Source organism: Equus asinus, chromosome 4 (genome assembly GCF_041296235.1).
Source record: "Equus asinus isolate D_3611 breed Donkey chromosome 4, EquAss-T2T_v2, whole genome shotgun sequence".
Classification (NCBI taxonomy): Eukaryota; Metazoa; Chordata; class Mammalia; order Perissodactyla; family Equidae; genus Equus; species Equus asinus.
This window is the reverse complement of record NC_091793.1, coordinates 120,622,066-120,638,134: the sequence shown is the minus strand read 5'-3', so window position 1 is coordinate 120,638,134 and position 16,069 is coordinate 120,622,066. Positions and strand designations below refer to the sequence as shown.

The 16,069-nt window shown below is 35.7% G+C and overlaps 1 protein-coding gene across 4 annotated transcripts in view; it reads left to right on the top strand.

The window, feature by feature from the left end:
- The first annotated feature begins 204 nt into the window (after nucleotides 1–204).
- NCKAP1 (NCK associated protein 1) overlaps nucleotides 205–16,069 on the top strand; it is a 96,001-nt gene continuing 80,136 nt past the window's right edge. For 2 of the 4 annotated variants that reach the window (XM_070508218.1, XM_070508217.1), the window contains exons 1-3: nucleotides 329–576; nucleotides 13,063–13,080; nucleotides 14,149–14,259. In XM_070508218.1, coding sequence (XP_070364319.1) covers nucleotides 469–576; nucleotides 13,063–13,080; nucleotides 14,149–14,259 — 237 coding nt within the window. In that variant the 5' untranslated portion in view covers nucleotides 329–468. Of the gene's footprint in view, nucleotides 577–13,062; nucleotides 13,081–14,148; nucleotides 14,260–16,069 lie in introns of all 4 variants that reach the window. The other 2 variants (XM_044768606.2, XM_070508219.1) reach the window with 2 other exon arrangements.

The window sequence follows — 16,069 nt, the reverse complement described above, 5'->3', positions numbered from 1 at the left end:
CCCCGGCGCAGTTCCCCGTCCGGCCTCGCGGGGGCGCCGGCGCGGCCGATCAGGTGACCGAGCGCTCGTTCGGGGCTGCGGGAAGCGGCCTCGTTCTCAGCCGCCGGAGCCGCCGCCGCCGCCGCCACACCTAGTGGAGGAGCCCGGGAAGGCGGCTCGGTGGGGGCTGGGGCGGGGAGCGCCGGCGGCAGGGACGGAAGGGCGGCGGGCGGAAGGCAGGAGGCTGCCGGGGCGCAGGCTGCTGCGGGGGCAGGGACCCCCGAGGCGTCGGCCGCGGCTCGCTCTGTCACTGGCGCGGGATTGGGGCGCCAGGGCCATGGGCGCGCGCCCCTGAGGCGGAGGTCGCGGGCGGAGGGGAGGAGGCCCGAGAGGGGCTGCTGCGGAGGCCGCGGGCCGGGGACTGCGCGCGAGGCGGCCGGCGGCGGCGGCACCACCACCTCCACCACCACCACCACCACCACCTCCACCATGTCGCGCTCCGTGCTGCAGCCCAGTCAGCAGAAGCTGGCGGAGAAGCTCACCATCCTCAACGACCGGGGCGTCGGCATGCTCACCCGCCTCTACAACATCAAGAAGGTGCGCGCGGGCCGGCGAGGCCGCGGCGGGGCGGCGGGCGGGCCGAGGAGGGCCGGAGGGCAGGGGAGGCCGCGGCGGGGCGGCGGGCGGCGCCGGGGCTGGAATCCCGGCCTCGCCGCCGCAGGCCCGGCCCGGGGGCGCCGCGATGCGCCGCGGCCTAATGCGGAGTCCCGGGCGCCTCCCCGGGGGCTCGCGGGCCGGCCGGGGGCGGAGAGAAGCCATTTCCCGGCTCCCAGCGCCCGAACGCGGCCCGGCCCGGCTCCGGGTGAGGGGCGCTGCCGCCCCGGCCCGGAGCGGGGTCAACGGGACCCGGGGCTGGGGGGCTGGAGGAAAACTTGGGGGTTCCGTAACTGGGGTTTGAATGGTAGCAGTGTGGCGGAGATGGGAGCAGTTTTTTCTCGATGTTTTGGTGTGTAAGTGTGGGAATGTGGGCAGGGAATGCCTCATCAGGATGCGCCCCGCGCCCCTGCGCTTTGCCCCTTTATTTTAGATTGATTGCTAAATAAAAGCCGTTTGAGGGCGTGTGGACGATTTGGGATTATTTCGTATTGAAGGTGAAGAGGAGGGGGAAGTGAGGGTGGAACCAATTTTCTTCTGAAATACTTCAGGGTTGTGAGTCACTAGAACAGGAATAACAACCTTCTCTCCCTTCCCTCTTTACTCCTCCTCATCTTGGTTTTTCCAACCCTGTCTGATAGTACCAAGACACCGTTTCTTAAAGTTCGGTGTTGGCACAAAATGAAAACTGTAAATATGTTGCTATTACTGCCGATTTATAGCATATGCTGATAATTTGAGTAGCTGTAGCTAATAGGCCCATTGAAAGTCTTCACATGGCTTGAGCAGATTAAGGAATGGAAGGCTGAGTTGCGGTGAAGATAGATAGAACAAATATTATATTAATTTATCGTAGGAGAAAACAACCAAAATCCTTTTTCCTTTAAGACGAGGTTAGTAAGTTTTAAAGAATTTGATAAGAGAAAATTAAAGAGAGAATTTTGGGGTACAGTCTAGATCCTTAGAGTTTCCAATGTGTATTTGATGTCATGTCTTCATAATTATTCTTGTTGGCTTTTTAATATATCGTGACTATTTCCTTTTAGTTTAATCATCATAATAGAATTATGGTGCTTGTACATTAGGGCTGCCGAAGAAAGAATATCTTTTTGAAAATCATATCACGGGGTTCAAGTATAAACTAAACAATTTGATCTAGACACTAATTATAAAGGAGAAAACTCTCCTGGCTTAATAGTGATAAATTTTGCATAAGGATAGCTGTGCTCACGGTTGCTCACCTGGATGCTGTGCAATTTGGAGAGTAACTGCAACATGCCTGTTCAGTTGGTTGTATTTTCTGTGTCAGGAGGTCGCTGTCGTTAAAAAGAAGCCTTCTGCATTTACCAAAGAGCCCTGGTTATACATTTATGTAGACTGGGAATAATTTAATTTTAGGGAGTGTTGCTTATAGGTTGCGTTGACCTGAACTTTTTTGTGAGCATTATACTCCTTAAAAAGTTGGAAATTGGTTCCTATCTGAACTTTGTCCTAAAAATGAGCAAGTCAAACGTTACTGAAAGTTACTAGACCTGTGGTATTGTGGTTAAAGGAAATGGTTATGATGGTTTCCAGAAGAGGAAGTGAGAGTTAACATCAAAAGTGATTTGAGTATTTGGGCAAAATAGGTTTTTTTAAGCTTTCATTGAACATTTTTATGTTGTAAATATGATCAAGCTTTACTTATTCTGTCTTCATAAATTAAATAAGATTATACTAGATTCTAAGCGTTTGAACTCTTGTAATTCCAGTTCACCGCCTATTCTCAAAAGGTTATTTCTTTCACTTCCTGTTTTGAGAAATTTCAGGCTCTTGTATTACTGCACTAGTAAAATTTGAAATGAGTTGAATGTGATCATTATATCCAAGTGTCAAATATTTTGAGTTATTGAAATGTTGTATTTCAGCACTTAACACATACTTATGGTTTATTGAGAAATATTTTATCTACCTTGCCTGATTGTGAGTTCCTTCTGGACAGGGACAGTGTTACCCATTTGTGAATTGCTAGTACTTAGGGCCTTACCTGGTCCTTGAGGCCTTCAGTTAGGCCTTGTTCAAGTGAATGAATACTATGTATATAGTATATGTATTTAACATATTTATGAGTTTGTGTGTATAATCTTGCTCTAGTTTTAATAATAATTTTTGGTTTGCTCTCCTTGTGTAATTTTGCGTACAAATGCATCAGATAGATTTTGAATCTTTCAGCTTGTTGTCTGTAAGACTGGCATATCTTCCCGGCTGGCTAGGAATTGAAACATTTGTTCAAAAATCTTGCCAAAAAATTAGTAAGATCTGTTCACCATGTGTTTATAAGGTTCATGCTGTCTGCATTTTTTGACAGTATAAACCACATAATCTTTTCAATCTCAATCTCCTAGTCCTAAAAAAAAACCTTCCACCACATAATACATGTCTGCCAGTCAATTATCACATTTTTATTAATGCATTAGATTGTCTATCAGATCTCATTACTCTGCTGTTTCAATTGGAAGTTGCAATGGAAATATTTTAGTGAGCATACACAATGAAAAATACTTCAGTGACCTAAGTAAAATAACTTCATAAGTTGCTATAATCAAGAATAATGTGCTCTAATGCTTGTTAGGGGGCTGTAACATGGTTACTGAAAAATATTTTCCTTTTATAAAGAAAATTTCATCAGTCAAAACATTTTGAGATCTTAATATGTACAGGTTATGAAAATTTTAAGGAACTTGTAGCTTAGTCAGGGATGTAAGGACACATAAAGGAGGATTTTAGGGAAAAGACATGAAGGTAGTAGATAATATTACATTTAAATTTATTTCTTAATCCCTTAAAGTTTTTATTTTTTATTAAAAAGAGGTCTTCCCTTTTCCAGACCTAATGATGCTACTCACTTATAAAGTGATTTTTAGCACTTCTCAGGCTCCTTTTATATCTGTTACTGTGGGGGGGGGCAGGCAGTGTGGTGGAAGTAAATAGCACTGTGCCTGCCACAAGTTAGGAAACCTACATTCCATTTTTCAGTCTGTCACTGAGAGTTCTGTGACATTGGGTAGTTATCTTGACTTCTGTGAGCTTCATCTTTTCTCATCTGTAAAATGGGGGAAAATTAACTATAAAAGGAAGGCCAAAGTCTCTTCCAGCTCTGATTATGGTATCTTTACAAGTAGAAGTTATGGCCCATCTTAAATAGTAACTGAGCGCAGTTTACTTTTTTGTAATATAGGGATGGTAATTCCTGCTGTGCGTGCTTCACAGGATTGTTTATGAAGATAAAAGGCAGTAACAGTGTGCAAATAGTTTAAAACTTCTAAGAATGGAACATAGTATTTATTTAGGAGTCTCAGGAACTTTTTTGGCAACATTGGTTTTTCTGAAATTTTATTGCTGTTCAGCAAATACTTTCCCTAATCCCAAAAGAAAACATTTTTGCTGAATTTAAAAGTATTCTTTTGTTGTTTACTCTTGTTTTTTCTGTCTGCTTTCTTTTTCTTCACCATCACCAGCGTGAACTTGGTAACTGTACCAAAAAGTCTCAGTTAGTACTTGCATGTTTTACGTCTTGTTTAATTATTGCCTCAACTCTAAAAGACAGAAAAGGAGAAAGACCTACCCAACTATTGCAGACTTTTTTTTTTGAGGAAGATTAGCCCTGAGCTAACATCTGCCAGTCTTCCTCTTTTTGCTGAGAAAGACTGGCCCTGAGCTAAAATCCCTGCCCATCTTCCTCTACTTTATATGTGGGACGCCTGCCACAGCGTGTCTTGCTGAGTGGTGTGTAGGTCCACACCCAGATCCAACCGGCAAACCCCCGGCCGCCGAAGCAGAACGTATGAACTTAACCACTGCAAACTTTTTTTTTAATGGAGTATTTTTGCAGATTTCATCCGACTTTTACGTTTTTTGTTGGTTAGAGGAATATTTTTCTTTGTTTCCCCCACAATTCTTTTCCCATGATTTTGGACAAATGTATTTCATGAGGAAAAAATTAATAGAATGGCAGCATAAAATTGAAAGTCCACAGCTGGTATTTGCTTATACAATAGAGAGAAAAAAAAAAAGATGTGTGTGAAGGGTGCAGTGTAAGATGAAGGGAGAGGAACCAGCTCTAGTCTTCCCTTTCAGAGTTGTGTTTCTCTCCGTTTAGGGCATTATTTTCTCTGTTGGTCATTCAGGAGCAGAAGCATGTTCCAAAGATTGAATTGTGGCGAGTTCTAGACTAAGTCGTCTTATTAGTATAAGATTTGTTTTCTCCCAGTGGGGTTTTGTTATGGAGAGCCTTAAACATGTTAAGAAGAAAACATTAATCTCTCCATAAATCTGACTTATATCATGTATTTAGACAAAGCCTGTTATGTCTGTCTGTAACATTATTTTTCAAGGAAGCTGCTTGTAAAAATGAGGATTTGATAATTCTTTTTCTTGCTATGTTGGATGGTAGGTTGAGGAGATAAAGATCACTGAAAAATACTTGGGAAAAATAATTATTTTTATATTTTTAAGTGGCAGTGACAGATTATCCATCTTGTAGTTCCTGTGTGGAATTGTTAAAAAACTTAAATATTAAAAATTGTTAATGATTACAAAAAGTATATGTGTTTATTGTCAAAAACTCAAACATAACAGAAATGTGTGACTTTAAAAATTTTCTGCCTGCCCATCTTCCACTTTTAAAAATAAACCTTATATACTTACACCCTTTTCTGTACAACTGCTAACATATGTGCACGCATATTTTATTATATTATAATTAAATTAGATTCTTTACAAGAATAAAATTGAAGCAGCAGCATGGTGCAGTTTACATATAAATGAAATTAGGGTCCTTAATTTATTGCTTGTGTGCTTACAAGAAAATTAAAGGAATAGACATATTCAGCTAGCTACATCCGATATGTTAAAAATGAGGAGGCCCAGATGAAAAAGTGTGTCAGTGTTGAAAGTTCTTGTCCTGACTGGTTAGGATGATTGAAAATCTGATTTATTTTCTTTTTGATGATTTACTAGTTGTGTTAGTGTTAAAGAAAATTCCAACAATAATTTTGGATCAGGTTTAGTAGATGTATGTCTTATATGTTACTAGAACTAAACAGTTTCATCTCTTTATTGTCCAATAAAAGTAATGTGTAATAAAAGTAATGCTAGCTGCCATGTGTTGAGACTTCACTATATGCTAAGTGTTTTATATTTTTTCTTTTATTTGTCCTTAGATCTGTGGTGTAGGTACCTATTTTGTAGATAAAGCAATTGAATTTGGAGAGATTAAGTTCTTATTACTCTAGAAAAATAAAAATTTGGATTGGTACCTTTCTTTATTGACCCCTAAGTCTGGACTCTTGATTTAATTATTTTTGCCATTAGACTTATAGTCATTAGTGAAATTTTTGTGGTAGATATAATTAGATTTGAAACACAATAACCTTAAAGAAATAAGGAATTGTATTACAGAAATAGTTTTTCTCAGTGTAGACTACTTTTGTATGAACTTTGTTTGCATTTGTATGAAAAGACCATTGAGATCATATTATGAGTGTACCAGGGTGATTATTAATGGAAACTTCTGCTTAATGTTGCAATGTGTTAAAATGAGAAATAGTTTAGAATTGGGATTTTTTTTTTTTTTTGAGGAATATTAACCCTGAGCTAACTGCTACCAGTCTCCTCTTTTCGCTGAGGAAGACTGGCCCTGAGCTAACATCCGTGCCCATCTTCCTCTACTTTATATGTGGGACGCCTGCCACAGCATGGTTTGTCAAGTGGTGCCATGTCTGCACCTGGGATCCGAACCGGCCAACCCCAGGCTGCCGAAGTGGAATGTGCGCACTTTGCTGTGCCACCGGGCCAGCCCCTAGAATTAGGAATTTTAAAAATCAATTTATTTAAAAATTTTGGGGGAAATAAATTTGTATTTACTTTTCAGGTTATATTTATTTTTCCTTTGTGATTATTTCTCAAGTTTAGTCTCTGACATATTAAAATATACACTGTGAAAGGACTAACCATACAAGCAATTCTAACGAAAATAAATAGGAAATTTTGCTTAAACTGGGGGAAAAGTATATATAAAGCAGAAAGGAAGGTGTAAACTAAGAGAAACAATGAAACAGCATTTATCTTCCTTAATTTTAATGACGTATGCAACTTTTTCCTCAGTTGATATTTTGTTTTTAATTTTGAAATTTCAGTATACTTTTTTCATTTTACATTTTGATTTCTGAAGTCAAATGGCATCATTTTTACATTGAAAACCCTGTAACATGAAATGTAAGAAATTATGAAAGTACAACCAGTAAGTTTCTTTCTTTCTGTGTTGGACTTTACAAAATTAGCAGTACTCTTTTATTCCCAAGATGTTTTTTAGTTGGCTTTAGTACATTTAGTAAATGTACTAAAATCTTAATTTTGATCCTATTAGGAATTTGAAATACTGTAATTAGACTTTGGTAAATTGTTTACTTAATCTGACAGTGATGAGAAAAACTCCTAGTTAATCATTTCTTCAAATAACATTGTACTGAAATGTTTTACTTGAGTAAGTTAACAGACTTCATAAGCTCTTGAATTTAGTTTGTAAGTAAGGTTGTACATGTGTCGATTTCGAAGGAATCTCTTGTTTTAAGTAAAAGACACTGTACTGGAAAATAGTTCCTATTGCATAGCTGATTATTTTAGATACTTGACAGAAATAAAACTGCATCTTTAAAACTAATAAAGTCATATGAGCTATTCTTTGATTTAGTCTTCACTATTAAGGGTTTCCTTTTCATTCATTCATTTACTCTTCATTTATTGACTGTCTTCCTGGACACTGGGGAAATGGATTAATTAAGATGCAGTTTCCAACGCCAAGAAATTCAGATCTTAGTGGGTGAGAGAGATATATAGATATTCAATTAAAATGTATTGTGTAAGTGTGGTTGTAGGAGTCTTGAGAGGTCTGGGGGAGGTAGGTAGAAGAAATAGTGACATTTGTGCTTGGTTTTGAAATATGAATAGAAGCTTCAGCCAGGCAGTGTCAAGCAGTAGCCAGTCATTACTTAAGATTCCAGAACTTTTATTCAGTAGAATATATAAAGGTACAAAATATATAAAGTTATAAAATACCCTAGTAGTGTCTAAAGTCCTTTTTGCTAGCATACAGCCTCTAAACTTCTCTACCATTTTCCATACTTGTAGCATATTCTGTGGGTTGAGAGAGCTAGAGTCTAGATAAACGTCTTATAGTTTTTTTTTTAATTTTGGACAAGTTATTTAACCTTTCTGGATTATAGTTTCTTTATTTATAAATTGAGGAGACCAATAGTTCTTAGCTAGGGATATGCAATATAATCATTTTAGAAGGTTTTTTAAAATATACACATCTGGATCTTGACTCAGCAACTGAATAAGAGAAAACCCCTGAAGTGGGCTTTCTGATGTTAAGAACCACTGAAGTAAGTAAAGTGTAAGTTCTTGGTACCTCTAATTTCTTTCTCTGAAGATTTTTCGTTGTAATGATTTAATTTTGGTTTCTTGGGTATAACTAAATTTCTGGAATACTAGGCTGCACATAGGCTCTCTGCCGGCAAACCCGCCTACAGGGCACTTACTTGTTCTCCGCTTCTGTTATGCTCCAGATGATATTTTTTCTTAATCTAAACTGTAGCAGTGGATTACTTAAAAAAATTTTTTTTTCACCCACCCAAGCTCAAGGAAAAGTTCAAAGCAAATTGATTGGCCAAAATGTGTGATACACGTGAGAAAAAAAAATTGGAAAATTAACCACGAGTACTAGAATTTGAGACTTGTTCTGCACTTGGTAGTTTTTCCAATATTTATTGAAAATTTTCACACTGTATTACTTTCATTATGTTTAAAATTAGAAAGTAAAAGAATGAGAGCTAAGTTGCTTTTATGGTCCATGATGTTAGGCGACGTCTATTCTTCCTCTAGGCATTAGTGTCAATTTGTTGAAGGCTGAAGGGAGAATCTTGGTCCCTTTATGCTTCCAGTTTTGCAAAACCTCCTTTAAAAACTATGGTCTTTCTTGTTTGTTGAGTAAAAATTAAATTGCTCCTTCTAGCATAAATTGGTCACATTTTGTGTTTTTCTCGTCTTCCCTAACCTGATTCAGATAGGGCTGTTTCTTTGCTCTCACAAAAACCGTTCTCACTCTGATCCTGAGTTCATGTTTTTTTCAATTAAGTTATTATACTAAAATTATTTCATTCTATAGTATTTTGGCAAAGGAATGTGTTTTATTACTGAGTTAGACTAGGACTTAAAAAATAAAACTGATTGACCTAATCAGGTTTTTCCCCTGATAGTAATTACTCCAGTGAAAGTTTTGAACAGCTGAGGTGTTGAAAGAATGGAGCATGTTCTTATACATGTTTTTGGAGCATATATTTTCAGATAAGCATTTTTAGTGCTTTGGAATCTTTGGGTACTCATAGTTAGTAGTTTTAAAACCTTGAGCAAATCACATAATTTCTCTGAAGCTCTTTTTCTTTCTGTCGCGTAATGTTTTAGATAATTTCTAAAGCATAGGTGTTTTGCACATAACAGGTGCCCAGTAAATATTCTTTTTACTCCCCAGTCTTGTATCTTTATTTCCTTTTTTCCTGATTGTTGCTTAATCTCTTATGAATCGATAGAGGATGATTTCTATCTATATTTGATTTTTTTAACATCATGATAAGTTCTTGAAAAATATCTACCATTAACCATGTAATATTAAGCTGTGGGGTGTAATCTGTGGTGGGGCAGCCTGAGGAAAGGACTTCGGAAGGCATTTTTGTAGTAGATTGGCAGAAAGATTTGTTTTAAAGTCATCCTTTAAAAACGTATAAAGTCTAGCCTTGAGGTTTCTAGTCAAAGACGTTCCTTTGTGGCCTGAATAAAATAGTATGTGGTTTTCTGAAACATCTTTGTTCTTTATTTTTGGTAATAACATTGCATTTGTGTTTTGTGAAAAAATGAACTTGGAGATATTGAATTGACAGCTAATACCTAGAATTGGTTAGATGGAAAATCTTATTCTGATAATTGAGGACTCACTATAGATATTCATATGTTTTCAAAAGTTTTATTTTAAAAAATAGAAGATAATTATTTAGAACTTATTTATTAAGTACTAATGTGCTGGACACTGGAATAAACACTTAATGTGCATTTTGTATTTTAAAAATCTGAACAGTCTACCCTATGAAGTACGTAGTAATAGTCTCCTCTCTTTATGGGTTAGGGGACTGAGGCTCAGAGGTTAAGCAGTTTGCCTAACATCATACGGGCTGTGATCAACTTGATTCAGAGACAGAGTTCTTAATTATTATATTTCACATTAAATAATCTTATCTTTGATGAATTTAAAGATAATTAGAATGTTCATGGAAAATAAAGTTCTAATTCTGAGAACTGGAAATTTAAGTATATAAGTATTTAAATTTGCTTTAGATCTGGAATTTTAAATTATAGTATTTTGTGCATTATAAAAAGTATGCTGAGTCTAGATAAAGTAAAACATAAGGTTTTGGGTTGGTGAATTCTGTCTTTCACATATAATTTCCCTTTTGTCTGGTGAAATAGCCTATGTGAAAAAACTTTTTTGGTAGAGCTGTAAGATTCAGGGATTTAGACTAAATTTTGCCCTGTACTCACCTTTCTCTTTTGGGGCAGGGATGGGGTGGGGATAGAAGTACTCAAAAATTTTATTTAATTGAATTGGTAATTTGTTAATTTTTTTTTCTTTTTTTTTTTTTTTTGAGGAAGACTGGCCTTGAGCTAACATCTGCTGCCAGTCCTCCTCTTTTTGCTGAGGAAGATTGGCCCTGAGCTAACATCTGTGCCCATCTTCCTCTATTTTATATATGGGATGCCTGCCTCAGCATGGCTTGATAAGCTGTGCTAGGTCTGTGCTGGGGATCCAAACCAGTGAACCCTGGGCTGCTGAAGCAGAGCATGCGGACTTAACTGCTAGACTACTGGGCTGGCCCCTTGTTAAACTTTTTGATTCAGTCTTTATGGTTAGCGTTTCTGAAGTGTATTAGTCTAAAATGTATTGGTAACTAAGTATAGTAGTATATATTGTTTTTTTTAAATGTGGTACTTCAAAGGGTGATAATTTTAAGAGTGAAAGATTAATTTTTTGTAGTGTTGTAGCTGTATTAAGACGAGATAGGGTTTCAGGTTTACCAGCTGCAGGCTATGTTCTTAAAATATAGGTTGTTATCTTATAATTTCTTTGTCCTAAGAGTCCTCAAAATGAAACTTTTTGAGTTAGGCTGGGGAAGATGATTAATCTTTATAAACTGAGACATCTAGTTAGTTGAAATTTTGCTATACCTCTTTAGTATACACTAAAACATGTAGTAGGAAATCCTCCTGGACTAAATTATTAAGTATGGCTCTTTGCAAGGATTTATTTACCTAAATGTTAACTTTTAGTTAGGTCATAGTTTACTTTTTTCTTTACTTTTTCTTTTTTTGCCTGAGTATTCCCCACACAAGTGTCTCTATTGATATTAAGTAAATAAATCAAGTAGGTTGATTTCAGAAAAAATTAAATGGGCCCTAGTACTTCTGTTTAGTGTCTGTGAACCTTGCATTTTTTATTAGCATTTTTTGAGTGCTCACGGTATGCCACATACCCTTGTAAATTCTCTGCCTCCACAGGTGCACGCCTGCACACACTCATGTAATGGGACCAAAAACTTTTTGAGCAGGTTGTAATTATCATCACCTATTTAACAGATGAAAAAACTGAGGCACAGAGAAGTAAAGTTACTTGCTTATGATTACAGCTAGGAAGTGATGGAGCCAGGATTAGAACATGGACAGCCTATCGTGAAACTCATGTTCTTAACAACTAGGCTAAACTCTTTATAGATTGAACAAATCTGATATGTTTAGACTTAGGGTAAATAAAAGAAATATGTGATAGGGAGAGGGAATTGTCAGTATTGCTAGTTGTATATACTATGATAAAAACTATTCTGTGATTACTATGCATATGAAACGTTTACTTGGGTAATTAATTATAGCTATTATTAACAATAGCTAACATTTTTAGGGTACTTGTGTGCCAATCCTTTTGGTAAATACTGTACATGGTTTATTTATCTCTCTTCTAATCCTCATAATGACCCTGTGAGGTAAGTACTAATTTCCCTGTTTACCCATAAAGAAACTGAGACTAGGAGATGTTATGTAATATATCCAAGGTCCCATGGCTAGTAAGTGGTAAAGATTGAAATCCAGTCAGTCTTATTCCAGAGTCTGTGTTCTTAACCTTTATGACATCCCAGTGTAGTATGTTTAGATATGGCTTGGTGAGCAGTGTGGAAAAGGTAATCAGTTCTAAGGAAAGGAGATTTACTCCTTTTAGTTACTTGATTTTAGTTACTTGATTAAATTCTTACACAGTCAAATTTGTGGTCATTGGAAATAGGTATGGTAGTCTATCACTTGCATTATTTGGTAGTCACTACTATTGTTAGAATGGATAGCTGAATTTTTAAATAATTAGAATATAAGAGAATACATATCATTAAAAAACTGAACATAATTTGGAATCACTTTTGGATTTTCTGCACTACTTCAGGCATGTTTACGAAACTTGATTTTCTTTATATCATTGATGTAAGGAAATGCTAGTGGCTATTTCCGTTAGGACAAATTCTTAGTTATGTGGTTCTTAGTTATTCCTATTTTAGAGTATAATTTTTTTGGAAGTGGATTCATTGGAAGATTAATTTGTGAAAAATAATATTTTGAACAAATGATAACCTACTCTGAGGAAAAGTCAGGTATATTTTAATATTAAATATGTTGAAAGGGAATTTTGTCCTTGTGTCAATCTGGTTAAAGATTTATGAAGTTCTAAATTTCTTAATTTTATTTTATCTAATTATGTTTGAGAATTAAGAGAGTTCTGACTGCGTTCCTATTTCCATTTGGAAAATATAGGAATGTTTGCATTGATATTTGTACTTTGGCTTGCGAGGAAGTTAGGTGATATTTGAAAAATGGTTTCAATTTGAGCTAAAGTGCAAAAGTCATCCAATAACAATTTATTTTCATTCTTGGCTACCGTTTCTTTTTAAGGTATGTAAAATTTCACTGATGGTTTTGCTCCTATTTTTATAGTTGCATGTAGTCTTTATTTTTTCCTTCTAGTATTATTCTAAGTTGATTTAGAAAGAGCACCAAGAAGCTGACATGGCTGTACACTTACACAGTAGTATTTAAATATATATGAATAGTATAAACTCTATAAATCTATTGTATACTAAAACTTGCTACTTAGAATACCTTTAAAATTGTAGCACCATATAGTTCTAATCTTGTTTTGTTATTAATAGTTTTCAGTGCATAAGTTCTCTACTGAAACGTATGTCATAGTTTGACAATCATTGTTTACACGTAATTTTCTCTCTTTTTATTACAATGCTTCCCCAGCAAGGACAAGTTTGGAAGGTTTGCAAAGCTTTTCACCTTCCCTCTGCCCGCTTGCCCGCTTCAGATCAGTTTCATGTTTCATAACTTCTCTTTCTACAATCCGCAACATAGCCATAGTAAACAATGAAAAAACATTAAATTTCAATACTGTATTTCCTCACACAGAATAGAGAGATAGAACTTTTCAAAGGACACATCCTTTTAAAAATGCAATAAAAAGTTAAATAGGAATGTTACAATTTTCATAATTCCCTAAGAAATAACATCTCACTAGCACGCAGTTAATTAAATGTCACATAATGGAGCAATGAACAATATCGAAGATAATATTCTGTATTGCTGATAGTTCAGATAAAAAGTTCTTTCTAATAATTATACCTGACATATGTATAATGCTTGACAGTTTACTGCAGAGAATGCTATACTGCTGATGTGGTTAAAATGTAAACATTTCCATTTGTTCTGTGCTTAAGAGAGAGAGAACAGATGTAGATTCAATTCATTGTTTGAAGTACTGCTGGTATGATGGAAAACAGTGCTGTAACTCAGATGTTCAGAGCAACAGGCAACACACTTTAGTACTATAAAGACAATTTTAGCAGCTTCCAGTTCTTTTGAACTAGGGCTCTTGTATTAAAATGTTTAAAGCGAATGAGGAAAACATTTTTGAGGAGACATTTAAACATAAGCTTATATTTTATAACACTTAGAAAGAAACATTTCCAGTACTCTACTAAATATTTAATTTTGTAATATTTTATTAGCTTCAGATGAATACAATCCTACCTCAAACCAAGAATTTTTTTTCTTTTTCTTTTTTTTTAGGTTTGAGCTTTTTCCTTCACTGCTGTTCTGCGCTAACTGCTTTGAAACTTTCCATGCATTTTTTTCAGTAGAAGAACATCTCTGTACTGTCTCCCATTGCATATTTCAGCTGTGACAATCCCTGCACTTTGCCTATTCATTTTATCACCTGCTCACCAAAAACAATAAATATCTCTCTAATTTCTGATTACAGATGTGCTTTTATTCCTTGGTTTTAGAAGAAGGATGTATTTCACTTTTTTTGTTACTGTTGTTTTATAGGCATGTGGAGACCCCAAGGCAAAACCATCCTATCTTATTGACAAAAACCTGGAATCTGCTGTGAAATTCATAGTCAGAAAATTCCCTGCTGTAGAAACCCGCAACAACAATGTAAGTCTTCTAAATTTTTGTATGTCTTGATTTTAACCACCTGTAGGGGAAGTTATGGTTAGTATAATGTTTAAAGTAGCTCTTATTTATCTAATTCTTTATGTTTTGATATACGAATTACATACATTGATTAAGGGCTTTTAGAGACAATATTCTTATCTCTGAAACTAGAAAAAATGACTCAGCTACATTGTCATTTTATTATAGAAAACATAAGAATTAATTTCTTATACACTTCTTCCTTTTCAAGTTGCAACAGAGAGTAAGGTAATAGATATGTATGTATTCCAAATATTTGCATGACTAATTGGGGAGTTTTTTCCTATAGTCATAAACATAACTTTATTTTGAAGCTAGTAAATGTCTTCGTAGAGCTTGTTTTTTTTTAGTAATTAGCTATGTCTAGATTTAAAATACATTTGTTTCTCTAGTATTTTTATAATTGAGAAAACCATTTCTGAAAATTAAATAATATAACAAGGTGGCGGTGTGGATCTTTATTATCCCATATTACTTTTCTCAGATGGGATAGTTTCTCATGGTGTATTGAAATATAGTCATATTTAGAGTCTTCCTGATATGTTTTCATATCTTTTGGTAATTCTTTATAATAATTTCTATGACTGACTAATTTTGGAAAATTAGAGTTATTTTTCACCTTACATTGCCTTTTCATATAAATTTTCTTGACTTGGAATCTTTCTGTATGTCTTCGTTTTTCACTTTTAATTTTTTTTGTTTTGGTAGTCTCATGTTACAGTTCTTGCTTTTTTTTCTTTATGTGCAGTTACTCTAGAAATTTCCTTTTACATATGATCTCTCTACTTTTAAGAAGCTGTGTTTAAGAAATATTTTGTCATTTTTTGGTTTCCTCAAATCACGTATGTTCATTGAAGATTAGTATTTAACCTGTTGGTACCACTTTTACTTAAAAATATTTTAATGTAGATGGAAAATACCACTCAGAATTAATAAAATAAATCTGTTAAAGTGCTTTTTAAAGAAGTTTTTAAAAAAAATCTATGTTTTTCGTGACTACAGGTTAATAGCGGTCTTTGTTTCATAGAAGATTGTGCTTTATAATTAGTATATTAAGGTATCACAATTAGTTCTTGAATACAAACGAGTGATTCAAAGCACATACTTCTTAAGAACATGATTTGTGTGGAGAACTCTGTTTTTCTTTATTGACATTAATTAGCTAACTCATCTGAGAGATCATATGTTCACTCTAAATGAGAGATTTTATAGTGAAAATCTGTCTTACTTTTAATTTCATAGACACTTCTCTTTCTCTTGTCTCATAAAATCTCTGAGATGTGAGCTCTTCAGAGAATCTTTTAAGCTTAATTTATATATATATATATGTATGTGTTTCTAAATTTCCATGTGAGAATAAGCATAGTTCCTGAATATGAGCTCTTCTCTTAGAAAATTACCAAGATGTGGTTTAATATATATTCACTGTTTGATAACAGTAAAATTTTTTGTTAAAGAGTAAATTAAGAATCTTTGCTGTTCTTGATGTGCTGGGCACACTGTTTAGAATAATCCTGTTGTTCTGTGTTTTTTAGTAGTTTTACTTCCCTTCCCAACTTTTATAACATAAAATTGATTTTTTTAATAACAGCTTTATTAATATACAATTCACATACCATACAGTTCACCCATTTAAAGTGTACAATTCAGTGGTTTTTAGTACATCCACAGAGTTGTGCATCCAATACCACAATCAATTGTAGATCATTTTCTTCACCCCAGAAGGAAAACCTGGACCCATTAGCATTCACTCCTGGTAACCCACCAGCCC